The sequence below is a fragment of the Trachemys scripta genome, chromosome 5 (assembly GCF_013100865.1).
Source record: "Trachemys scripta elegans isolate TJP31775 chromosome 5, CAS_Tse_1.0, whole genome shotgun sequence".
In the NCBI taxonomy this organism is placed as follows: domain Eukaryota; kingdom Metazoa; phylum Chordata; order Testudines; family Emydidae; genus Trachemys; species Trachemys scripta.
The window spans coordinates 43,409,203-43,422,114 of NC_048302.1; the positions used below are offsets into that span (position 1 = coordinate 43,409,203).

The 12,912-nt window shown below is 40.1% G+C and overlaps 1 protein-coding gene across 6 annotated transcripts in view; it reads left to right on the plus strand.

Annotated features, from left to right (window-relative positions):
- ABHD18 (abhydrolase domain containing 18) overlaps window positions 1-7,231 on the plus strand; it is a 42,560-nt gene extending 35,329 nt beyond the window's left edge. For 4 of the 6 annotated variants that reach the window (XR_004645809.1, XR_004645810.1, XR_004645812.1 and 1 more), the window contains exons 11-14: window positions 1,407-1,785; window positions 3,957-4,119; window positions 4,922-5,112; window positions 6,432-7,231. Coding sequence is in view for 2 of the 6 variants with exons in the window: in XM_034771193.1 (XP_034627084.1) it covers window positions 1,407-1,785; window positions 3,957-4,119; window positions 6,432-6,483 (594 nt within the window). In the remaining 4 variants the exon portion in view is untranslated. The remainder of the gene's footprint in view (window positions 1-1,406; window positions 1,786-3,956; window positions 4,120-4,921; window positions 5,113-6,431) is intronic. The other 2 variants (XM_034771193.1, XM_034771194.1) reach the window with 1 other exon arrangement.
- Window positions 7,232-12,912: the final 5,681 nt, after the last annotated feature.

Genomic DNA, 12,912 nt, shown 5'->3' on the forward strand with positions numbered 1-12,912 from the left:
TCTAACGTTATTCTCTAAAGATACCATCTGTGCAGGTTTCTCAGATCTGGTACTGATTAGAAATCCTTTGGTTCTGCAGGGTTTGTACTGTGATGGCAATGGGGTAAAAATATAACCCAGAAACTTTTACAGTTGTCTCATCACCCTTTACCAAATTGCTGCCCTGTGAATGTTTTAGTTCTTTCTTGACCCATTGTTAACAACGGCACTGTGCATAGGAGACCGTTCAATGGCGATCACTTCAGCTCTTCACTAGATCCCAGCAAGAAATTGTTGGGTGCCCTTTGCTTGTTGCAACCTTGTCTTCTACTTTGGTGCCTTGCTTTGACATCTGCTTGTTCTTCTGGCAGCACCCCAGCAGTGCTAAGGTATTGACAGAAGCAGGGGAACTGTCAGTTGTCTATTTGTTGACAAACTATCAATGTACACTGAACTCAGATTTGAGGATATCTTCCTAGTATCCACAGGCAAATGGATTTTTCAAGTTCTGACTATAGCATTTTCCCAAAGTAAATTTGGATGTCTGCTCTCTCCCCAACCTCAACAGTTATGGTCAATAAGTTGTCTACTGGTACCTGACTTTCTTCTAGTCTTTGAATAAATAGCTATTGGTATTAATTTTTCCTCCCTAGCAAATTCAATGCTATTGTGTAGAAGAGCATTTCTGAAAAGCTGACCACTTGAGCTCTTTTCCCAGAAACTGAAGTACAATGTTTTTATACAGAAATAACATGAACGTGGAAGCATAATACAGAATTCTAAATCAGATGTCCAGATATAGCTCTGCTCTAGTAATATCTGCAACATCGTAATGGTCAGAAATATGAGGTAAAGCTTAATAGAAGAAACAAAATTGGAAAAAATTAGAGAGGTTACATAGAAATTTTCAGGTAGTTTCCTCATGTATAATGTTTCCCAATATATACTTGCTTTACTCGTCAAAAGACAGTTAACACCATTTGTGATGGGATTGAATGGTTCATAGGATTCTTAACAGAATAAGGGTACTCCTTTTTTTAATTACTTGTTTGATGCTAGATCAGTTCAGTAATAACCAACAGTAATTTGCCTCTGACATGATACTCTGTGTTTTAGTTCCATTTCCTAATGGACAGAAATCTGCATCATAGGAACCACCACCATAATTGAGTACTTACTGCTACATGATTGTCTGCTTAGGACAGCCCCAAACTAGGATATAAGGTGGTGATATGGGTCAGGATTTAGATCATTGACTAAGCTGTATGCCAAAGTTTGGACTTTGCCTGTGAACCTAGCACTGTGTCTGGCTCATGCCAGAGCTTGTGCTCTCTCTGTCATGAGCACTGAATTCACTCACTATTTTTTAATCAGGTTGACCAAAAAATGTGAAAAACCCTTAATAAAAGGCCTGTATTTCTGTTTAGACAGACTCTTTCAAGATGGGACAAGACTTTGTTAAAAATTCCCCCAACAGTGTGGACAGTCTGAACAACCTAGCTCTGACTTCCAGAATGTTGAATCTGGATACCACAAGCAAAATTCTGTCTACAGAAGCCATTCACTGCCTTAGCACTAGTAAAAGTACTCTAAGTGCCTCATCAGAAAGACTCTTACTGCAAGATGCTCCTAAAATGCAGTGTATAAATCAAACATTTTCAACCAGCAGCAGTAGCAATAAGAACTTCACCAGTCTGCAGGAGCACCTGATAAGTGAAGAAAGGAAAAGGGACACTTTACAGAGAGAATCACTAAGGTTCATGAAAGGAGTTATGGATGAATGTACCCATGTAGCTAATTTCTCAGGTACTTGTTTATTTTAATGTGGGGATTGGGATAATTGTCTAGAATAACCTTTTATTATCTGTGCAATAATTTTGTATTCATACAGTTTTCTCAAAAAGCTTGTATATTGAATTAGAAAGTGTGTCATGGTTGTCTTTATAGAATGGACACATCTTTTAAAAATATGTATATCAGATTTATATCTGACTTGGATCATCTAGTTTCAGAGGAACCTCCTTTTTGACAAATACCCTGGTGGTTCAAAACCACTTGCTAAGCTATGTCAATCTAGAGCAGGGGGTGGGCAAACTTCTTGGCCTGAGGGCCACATCTGGGTGGGGAAATTGCATGCAGGGTCATGAATGTAGGGTTCGGGTGCGGGAGTGAGTGTGGGGTGTGGGAGGGGCCGGGGGTTTACGAGGAGCTCAGGGAAGGGTGTTCGGGTGTGGGAGGGGGCTCAGCAGGATGTTGGGGTGCAGGATGCGGCAGGGGCTCAGGGCAGGGTGTTGGGGTGCAGGACGGATGTGGAGTGCGGCGGGGAGTTGGGGTGCAGGAGGCATTCAGGGTGTGGACTCCGACCCAGCGCCACTTACCTGGAGCAGCTCCAGGGCGGCAGCAGCGCGCACCGGGGCCAGGGCAGGCTCCCTACCTGCCTGCCCTGGCCCCGGGATGCTCCCGGAAGCGGCCAGCACTATGTCTCTGTGGCCCCTGGGGGAAGGGAGCAAGAGGGCTCCATGCACTGCCCTCATCTGTGGGTACCTCCCCCAAAGCCCCCATTGGCCGCGGTTCCCCGTTCCCAGCCAATGGGAGCTGCAGGGGGTGGTGCCTGCAGGTGAGGGCAGCACGCAGAGCCCTCTGCCCCCCCACCCCTCCGGCAATCCTGTGGGCCAGATCCAGTAGTTTTCCCACCCCGGATCTAGAAATATGCATAGAGGGATGCTTCAGGAGCTCCACCAAGTCTCTAAGTCCGGTTTCAACTTGTGTTTATTTGTTTTGTTTTTCTCTTAAGAAGTATATTGGTATATTACACAAAGTGTGATTACATCTAGCAAGTGCCTGTAACATGAGCTCATCTTCAGGTATTGCTGGGGCTCTTTTTTAAGTGGGAAAACATATTTTCTAATCCTCTACTTCTCTATGCAAGCATGCATACCCATGGTATGTGATTTATTACATATTTAAAGGGATGCCTGGATTTTTCTAGAAGTTCATTTTGAAATATGTTTAGCATATCACTGTTTACCAGTGTTACAAAACCGCAGGTCCTCTTTAGAGGTCAAGAGATGGCTGTGCTGAATATTGTCTTATCCCCTCAGTTTGTCATCAGATTACCCCATAATGAGCACCATAGGTGCTGGAACTAGGTGTTATGGGGGTGCTGCCGCACCCCCTGTCTTGAAATGGTTTTCATTATATATAGGGTTTACAGTTTGGTTCAGTGGCTCTCAGCACCCCCAACATACAAATTGTTCCAGCACCCCTGATTAGCGCTGAACCTATGGAAGTTATCCATAATTAAAATTACTGCAGAATTACATTATAAAATTGATTTTTGTGCTCACCTCTCATCTCAAAGCAAAGACCCCCTCTACCTCTATCCCTCCCCCGCCCCCGTGTGATACTGAACTCATATTGGTGGGCTATGTCTGTCTGAAATGAAGCTGTTTGCAAAATTTGATGTTACCTGGATAATGAATTCCTGACTTGCAGTACCCCAAAAAGAGAGGTTTATGAGAGTTCAAAAAATCTTCTAACTTTTTTACCATCTTGTAACAAACACAGAAGGTCAAGGAGAAATAAAATTTTGTTCACTGACTCTCCCAGCAGAGATCTAGTCCCAAGGATCAAAATATAGTTATGTAATATATCTTTTATTTTGCAACTACACTACGGAATATATGCTCCATTGAGCTTAATACACTCCAGCCAAGGATGGCTGGAGACCTAAGCTTTCATTTAAAGAGTTTCTCGTCATTTTCCATGCAGAGAGCTCAAAGTGTAACCTGATCATTAGGGAGACTTGCCAATGAAAACAAGAGATGCCCCCCAACTCATGTGGGCTTTTCCTACTAGCCACATTCCAGGAGCCTCATAAGTTACTGAGGAATATTTATTTGGGAGTAGAAAACAGTTTAATCAGAAAAAGTGAGCATTTACTGGAAAAATTCAGCTTTTTCTTTTTTTCTGCTCAGTTCCAGTTGACCCAAGTCTAATCATAGTTGTTCAAGCCAAGGAGGATGCGTATGTTCCACGAACTGGAGTGCGCAGCCTTCAAGATATATGGCCAGGATGTGAAATCAGGTATCTGGGTGGAGGTCATGTCAGTGCCTACCTCTTCAAACAAGGACTCTTCAGGTGAGAAGTAATGTATAAACAGGGAAGCAAAAATATGGTTGTGATCTTTCCCTAATACCACATTTTTGAGGGAATTAGTTTTCTACATTGGCATGTCATTCTTCTTTTTTAAAAAACAACTTGTATTACTTTTCATTCAGTCCACTCATTCATTGAACATTATAATTTATTTCATAGCCAGTATATGTTCAGCAGGCAACAATTGCCCTACGTTTATTTTTGCAAGTGTTGTCTTTGTTAGAATGAAAAATAGGTGAAGTCCAAATTTTAAGATATTAGCTTACCTGTCAGATAAGTAATATGTTGCTATAACTCCAGACTTGACATTGCATCTCAACCTTCTGAAATGTTATTTATATAAATACAATTCTTAAATCTTAATAAGTTACAATAATATAACACTCCTGATGTACTAAATTCCCTGGAGATGCAGGGATTAATGAGGATTGGATAGCCCATTTGAAGGAGTCCAAACAAAAAAGGAAAAGATCAACATACCAAGGTTCAGGGTCAATATCTGTGTAAAATTAGCATAGTTTTTGAAAGATGTCGCAATAAATAGAAAATACAGAAAAGAGATCTTTGTGTGATCAGAATTTCTTGAGAGAGAGTTGAGTACAAAAGGCCCTGATCCAACAAAGCATGTGCTTAACTTTAAGCATCAACTGCTCACATAAATGTTTTGCTGGATTGGAGGCCAAAGAGACAGGGGAAGTGATGTGAGGGGAAAAAGAATTCCTAGTACCAAATTAGAGCTGAAGAACACTTTTTTTTTTTTTTTTTTTTTTTTTTTTTTTAAAAGCATGGCCATGTGGACACAATCCTCTCCTAATATCATCTTTGGTTTAATCACATGAGATCAGATGGGCTGGAGAGTTGTTCCCATCAGTCTAAATAATTTCTGAAATGCGACACTGGAGAGCATTAGACTCTGTACTCGCAGTACATATATAATTGTTTAGAATGACTGGCATTCTGCATATGAATTTAAAGGTATTTTGCTCAGTATTAGAGTCTTCATTGTTGCTGCCTCCCTCTCCTTTTTGCAGTGCTTACATTGTCAATGAAATCTTTCTAAGTTTGGGGTAAGGTTGATTGGATATTTGTGGGCAGCCCTCTTGTGAAAAATGTTTCCTCCTTTCTCTGGCTTCCTTTTGTTCAATGTGTGATTTATTAATGTGTTAAATAAGTCATGTTGTTTGTTTACAGTGTTGTAGCCATGTTGGTCCCAGGATAGTAGAAAGACATTGGATCAACTTCTGTTGGTGAAAGAGACAAGCTTTCAAGCTTACACAGACATGAAAAAGAGCTCAAAAGCTTCTCTTTCATCAACAGAAGTTGGTCCAATAAAAGATATCTCACCCACCATATCTCTCTTAGTGTTTTGTCTCAGACTTGTGGACCACTTCCCTGATTTCTCTTTGAGACATTCCAGTTCCCATACTTCAAGCAATTGCAATGTAGGGCCTCATTAATATTTGTTTACCAACTCCTTTGCTTTTGAGGAATTCAGATTTTACACAAATATCTTGTATTTCTAGCTAAGTGAAATTCCTCACATTTGGGAAGTCTTGGGAACTCTTGTTGTTTAAAATGTTATTTTTGCCTGACTTACTTTTGAGTTAAGCCTATTTACATATTTAATCCTTGGCTAGTCAGATTAGTAAATCTATTAACATAAATGGCAATGTGGAACCCTGTGCATGCTGGTTTTAGACCACTTGTTTATTTCACATAGATAACTGAACAGCTCTTGGTGAGGATTCTGACACTTACTGTCCTTTGCTGCGTTTGAACCAGTATCCTTGAAATGTGCATTATGCCATTTTTAATCCCCCTGGAGTCATTCAGCCCCATAACAAGTAAATGTTAACCTTCCAAAAATAAGAAGATTTATGGCTCTAAACCTGTGCCTCATTTCAACTGCTTTGTACTGGTGCAAAGAAGCCCTAAATCCAGTTTTTGGAAAATCTTGTCCTGTGTGTGTGGATCCTTTAGCTGTCATAGAAGCTACCACACCACATTCTCCTGCCATGTGGGGTCTGGTTTGGCTCCCTATGCCAGGCAGATTCCCAGTTGTTGTAGGGGGTCATTGGGACATTTGGCAACTGGTGCAGATTAGAGCTTGGGGTTGGAGGGACATAATGGTGGTGGATCAGGGAAATTAAGAGCTCTCACCCTCCTCAGGTGTACCAAGCACTTCTAAGGCCCTATTTTTACAAAGGGGGGGAGGGGAGAAGCAGCCTGCATCTACCCCTTCCCAAATTATACTAGTAGCCTGTAATTCTTTCTCTCCATATTCTCTCTTTTAGGCAAGCCATTTATGATGCATTTGAGCGCTTTCTCCAAAAATATGCTGTTTAATGGTCTTCATTATTAATTTGCTCAATGTGGTCTTGTGTGAGCTTTCCATGTCTGGAATTGCATATTGGCGTGCTTTGGAAAGCCAGCCAATTACACCAATACTGAATGGATGGACACCAACACTGAATGTCATACCCAGCAATTATCAATATTGGCAAAGCATTAATAATAGTAGTTTCAGTTCAACCAAATGCCCATCTAAGACATATCTGCATTAATCTGAACCATGAAAATTTTGGTAACATTTGTTAATGTATGAGGGATTCTATGTACTTCATATCATCTACTATTTTATCACTTCACATATGACATTCTGTTCTGAAGTTTGCATATCCGCTGTAAAAAGACCAATAGAATGCCAATAGAACTGTTCAAATCTATCCTTTAGAATTTTAACACTTCTATATTTAATGCATTGCTATTTTTTCCAGTTACCAATTTTTTCCCCGCCCACACTGTTTTGCCCGCTTTTTCCTGTGCTGTTCCTAAAGATGTTTTTTAAAAAGAACTCCTCCTGCAAGCCCAACTTCATGTGTTCCATTGCCATTGTTTGCGATTGTCCCAAATTCATTGTCGTGATTTAAAACTGCAGGAATAAATAAGAGAAGATGGACAGCAATGGGAATAGAAAAGTCTCTCTCAAAAAAGTGTTATCTAGGAAAAAAGTAAATAAAGGCATATTTTATTGACATGTTTGAAAGCTTTCTCTATTATGGAAGTCCTTTTTTATTTAAAAAAAAAAAAAAAACACGATCACAGTAACTGTATAGATGTTCACAGCTGAAAAAAGAGTAACTGAAAACAGAGCACCCAGTAATTGATTTTTACATATTGTATAATTGAACAATGTACAAGTCTGGTCCCATCAGCATTTTATAATAGAATTGCTGTAACTGAAAATAGCTTCTTGGGAGTAATCTTAATGCAGAATATAATACAGGTCTGTCGCATCTTACACGCATTTAACAAGCGCGATTTCAGCTTTACGCGGTCGGCAAAAAGAGAAAAATAACAATTTTAATACTGTACCTGTAGTGCGGGTGATTCCGCCCGCCATTGAACTCAATGTAATTTTGAGTATACGCGGTTTTCGCTTTACGCGCTGACCGCGGAACGTAACCCCAGCGTAAGATGAGACAGACCTATAGCACAAAGACTGTTGATTCTATGTATTGTTTAAAGCACCTTATATTCTGCTGTAGAATTAAGACAATCAATGTTTCAGATACGTGGACAGTCCTTTTTTTAAAGTGTAATCAGCACATGGCTACAAACATACCTTTCTTTTTACAACATGTTAGAATTACACAGACTACATTACAGAAGATGGCAGTTTAGATCTTCTGTAATCTCTCCTAATTTTACAATAATAAAAGTTTTTTTAATTGGATGAAAGTACAATATTTAGGATTCTGAGCATGTTTAAAGAATTAATAAAAGTTGTATTCTCATACAAGACATGAAACTTAATTTAGTAAACTAATAACACATCCATAGTTTAAAAGTAGTTATCCATTAAATACTTTGGCAGTATTATTTAAAAGTAATAGATTGGGGAAGGAAGCTACAGTTGAAGCAAGTTTTTTAGCATTGTTTTGATATAGAAGATGACTGGGAATTACAAATCTTTTTTTTTCAGTTCAGTGTAATAGTATTGGATATGTGCCTTTCACCTTTCAAGCAGAGCATTTTACTTCATTAAGTTTAAATGTTGAAATTTCTACTTTACATATAAAGGACATGGAGTAAATAAAATTTTGCTTGTACAAACACACTCTTGAAGAAAATAATCTTGCAAATGAGGACTGTAAATGGGACCAGATATGTCTATCTGTAAACTGGATAACAAGTCCAGGAAAAACTGAAACACACATTTGTAGTAATTAAATTTATTTCGAGATCCAAATGTACTGAAACTCTGCCATAGTACTTTTCTTTTAATTGAAATGTTTAAAATGGAATTTGTTACCTTGATGCAGTGTTTGATAGAAAATGTACACCTCTACCCCGATATAACGCTCTCCTCGGGAGCCAAAAAAATCTTACCACGTTATAGGTGAAACCGCGTTATATCGAACTTGCTTTGATCCCCTGGAGCGTCGACACCTCCCACCCACCCACCCAGAGCGCTGCTTTACCGCATTATATCTGAACTCGTGTTATATCGGGTCGCGTTATATTGGGGTAGAGGTGTATAATATTGTGAGCAAGTGATAAGCTTCATCCAGTGACTAAAACATTTGTGATATTAAAATACTGAATGTTTATAATTTAGAAAATGCAAGTTTTCAAAAGCAAATACAGGTAAGATTAATTTTTAAATTAAAGATGGGAGTACAGGACTAAAATGCATACAAATAACCTGATACACATCTTGTTCTTTACTTTTGTTAACTAGGATATCTTACAAAAGAAAGTTGTTTAAAATTAGCTAAGAATTGACAAAATCTAGACAGATGGCCACATTCTGAACTTGTTTGTTTCTGTACATTACTGTGTTTATGCCATGTTCCTCTTGCAGCTATAAATGGGGAAAATCTGTGGCAAGGGACAGGCTTGAGTGCCTGGAAGAGCAAAGACACAAAAATTTGATGGGTGTCTTAAATGAACTGGTTTCTAGACTACAAACTATAACCTGCCAAAGTAATTATTTCTAGAGAGCTCAATACTAGGAATTACAGATCTAATGGAAAATAGACATCCCATGGCATCAGATGGTTGCACTAGTAAGATTTTACTCTCAAAAAAATATTTACTGTACCTTGTGTTAAGCAAACTTGTTTTAACATAACTTCTCTTTGTAGAGGCAGAAATACTGGGATAAGTAGTGATGGTAGTGACTCTTAGCAAGAGCCAATAACTATACTCAATTCATAACAGTGAAGAACGTTGCCAAATGAATATCAGAGTGAGTGCCAAGGAGAAGTATTTGCTATTTTTCTTAGGTTAGAAACAAAGATTTATAATAAGGATGTTTGTATGCCAGTCTTTTATGTCTGAGGACTGGCTGAGGTAACCTGTTCTTTGTTTGGTATGTGCAGATAATTAAATTGGGCTTGGATGCTTAAATATGTTTAGCCTGTTTGTAGAAGTCAGGTTTTCAATTTGCATGGTTAAGTGGGGGGAGGGATAGCTCAGTGGTTTGGGCATTGGCCTGCTAAACCCAGGATTGTTAGTTCAATCCTTGAGGGGGCCATTTAGGGAACTGGGATAAAAATCTGTCTGGGGATTGGTCCTGCTTTGAGGAAGGGGTTGGACTAAGTGACCTCCTGAGGTCCCTTCCAACCCTGATATTCAATGATTCTATGAAGTGTTAGTAACAAATTATGAATATGTAATTCTAATATAACAAATGAGAACAAAAAAATACTGTATGCCTATATTGCAAGTGAAGGTGTGATGGTAGCACCGGCAGGCATACCCATGCTAGCTTCAAGCTACCTAGTATGGATAACAATAATATTGAAGAGTTAGCCTGAGCTGAAGCCCATGCTGCCATCTGTCCAAGTACATGCCCACTGGGGACCCTGGGTACATACTTAAGTTGCTAGCCCATGCTGAAATCTGTGCCCCCACATCTTCATTGTTGTTTGTGCTAGCTAGACTAAAGGTAGCATGTAGATAGGCATATCCATGCTAAAGTCCCATTTTCATTTACTGTGCAGACATACTGAGCAGCAGTGGGCAAACGTTTTGGCCCGAGGGCCACATGGGGGTTGCAAAACTGTATGGAGGGCCAGGTAGGGAAAGCTGTGCCTCCCCAAACAGCCTGACCCCCGCCCCTCCCACTTCCTGTCCCCTGACTGCCCCCTTCAAAACCCCCGACCCATCCAACCCCCCCTGCTCCTTGTCCCTTGACCTTCCCCTCCTGGAACCCCCTGACCCTAAGTGCTCCCCCAGGACCCCAACCCCTGTCTCTCTGTCCCGTGACTGCCCCGAACCCTATCCACACCCCCGCCCCCTGACAGGCCCCCCCCCGGGCCCCCCCTCCCTTTCCTCCACCCCCCCCTTCCCGTCCCCTGACTGCCCCCCAGAACCTCCGCCCCATCCAACCCCCCCACTCCCGTCCCCTGACTGCCCCCCAGGACCTCCTGCCCCTTATCCAACCCCCCGGCCCTCTTACTATGCCGCTCAGAGCAGCATGTCTGGCAGTCGCGCTGCTCGGCCGGAGCCAGACACACTGCTGCGCTGCCCTGCAGGAGCGCAGCCCTGCTGCCCAGAGTACTGCCCATGCGGCAGCGTGCCTGTGGGGGAGGGAGGCTAGGTACAGCTTGCCCTGAACCATAACAATTACTTTATTTTAGAAGTATGTGTGACAGACTGACAATTTCCTGCAATATCCTAAATGAAATTTATTGAACTAAGTTAAACCTTATTGAATTAATTTTACCATCTTTAGAGTTCATTGTATTAAAAATGTGTGTGTATGTGTTGTGGAATTGTATGTATTTTTGTAAGAAGGGTAAATAGGAGAACAGAAAGTTGACTAGGCAAATTCACTCAGATTGTAACATTCCCAGAGAAGCCACTCACTTGGAAAGGTATGCATATGCTAGTACAAACTGATTCACCAAGGATCAGTAGACAAAGGATTTTTGGATTAAAAAGCCATTTTAAACTGGCTCATGGTCTCCTGTCTGATCCAGCAGAAACCCTGCTCCATGGAGGACCCCAATCCTGAGGGTAGAGTTGGAAGGATGGAGGCTGCCAGAATGCATTTTAAGGTTGAGGTTAATTCTGGCAAGCTTATTAGCATGTGTGTGAGTTTTTGTTTTGTTTTTAGTATGTTTTTTTCTGTAATGCTCTTTTACCTTAAGAATAAAGTAAGCTTGTGTAGGAAGTGTTGCATGGTAACTTACAATTGTTGACAATCACTCTGTTATCAGTCTCTGAAGACAAAGCAAGCAGGTGCCCTTTGGCAATCTGTCTGTGCTGGGAAATACACAGTGAAGGCAGAAAACTGTGCAGCCTGGAAATACCCCTGTCAGAAAAGAGAGGGACATGTGACTCCACCCAAGAGAGGCAACAGCTGGGTAGCTGGAAGCCAAAAGTGGGTGTCCTTGCTGAACCACTGAGGGGAAATACAGTTGCAGTTGTCCTGAGCTGTGATAGTATGGAATACATTGTTACTATATGCAAAGTTTGCTGATTTTTTTATTAATCTTTTCATTTTTTTGGTAAACATTTCCTTACGATTAAAAAGGTTGGGATCTTGCTTCCTTGGAAGTGATTTATGGAACTTTCCCTCTCTAGTGATCAAAGATTAACTGGTTATTAAAGTTATAATCCTGCAAGCTGGACTGGATGGGTGGACAGTTCATAGCCATGGGAACTATGGGTCTGGCAGGTGCTCTTGCACCCCCAGCTTTCACTGTGAAAAGTTTGCTGGTGCTGTAAGCTAATAGTATTTCATTATTCTTGAGAATCCCAGAGCTATGCTGCACACATGTGGTGTGAGCAGGAATTGTGCTTTTTTCACCTTACTTTTGAACATACATGGTTTACTGTTTCATTAGCTGGCTTTCAACACCCCCCCACCCCCTAATAAAAAGTGTTCTAGTGTCACTGAGAGAGTTATGTCTCTGTACAGTGAAATCAGTGGGGCTCCACACAGGTGCAGGGAATCCATCAGCACAGATCAAATTGTAGACTGGAGCCATCAGGTGTAAATTTATCATGGGGAATAAAGGCATCTGACTTTCATGTTTGTTTAAATTACTAATTAAATCCATTGAGAATTAAAAAAAAAAAAAGCTGTGGGACAGCAGTTGATGTTCAGAATTACCTGCAATGCAAGCAGCTAATGCACAGTTCTATTTTTTGCAGTAAAATATCAAAAATGGAAACGTTATATAAAAAAATAATCTGTAACATATTTTGTATTCCTTAGTCTTTTGCAATTTCCTAAAAGTTGCTGTGATAAAACAGATATAATCATTCTGTAAGATACAAGTTTTGTAGATTTTTTTTCTCTGTACAATCAAATCAAGATTTGGATATGTAACTAAAAACAGCCACTTTCATTCTTTAATAAAAGGAAAATTGTACTGTGTTTTACATTAATCTTACAGAATCAGTATTTAAACCACAGAGGAGTGGTGACTTCTTGAATTAATGAGATCTTACGGTTATTCCACTAAAATGGTTTATTGCCCTCACAGCCTATCATCATTTTGAAAGATTAGTGTATAAAGTTAAAATTGTGTTGGTCTATTAAACTACTTTGACTTAATACCATGGCATTACAATCACTTTAACGGCCTTTGTCTACCCACTAAACTCAGCACTTCTTTTGGGTTTTCTTTTTTAAAATAGATTAATTATTTACAGTTAATACAAACTGATCGTGGCAGGGCTCTATTTTATTTTAAATTTTGCAGGTTCTGTCAGCTTGAACTGGAAAGGAGGTTTACATATTCTCTAGCTATG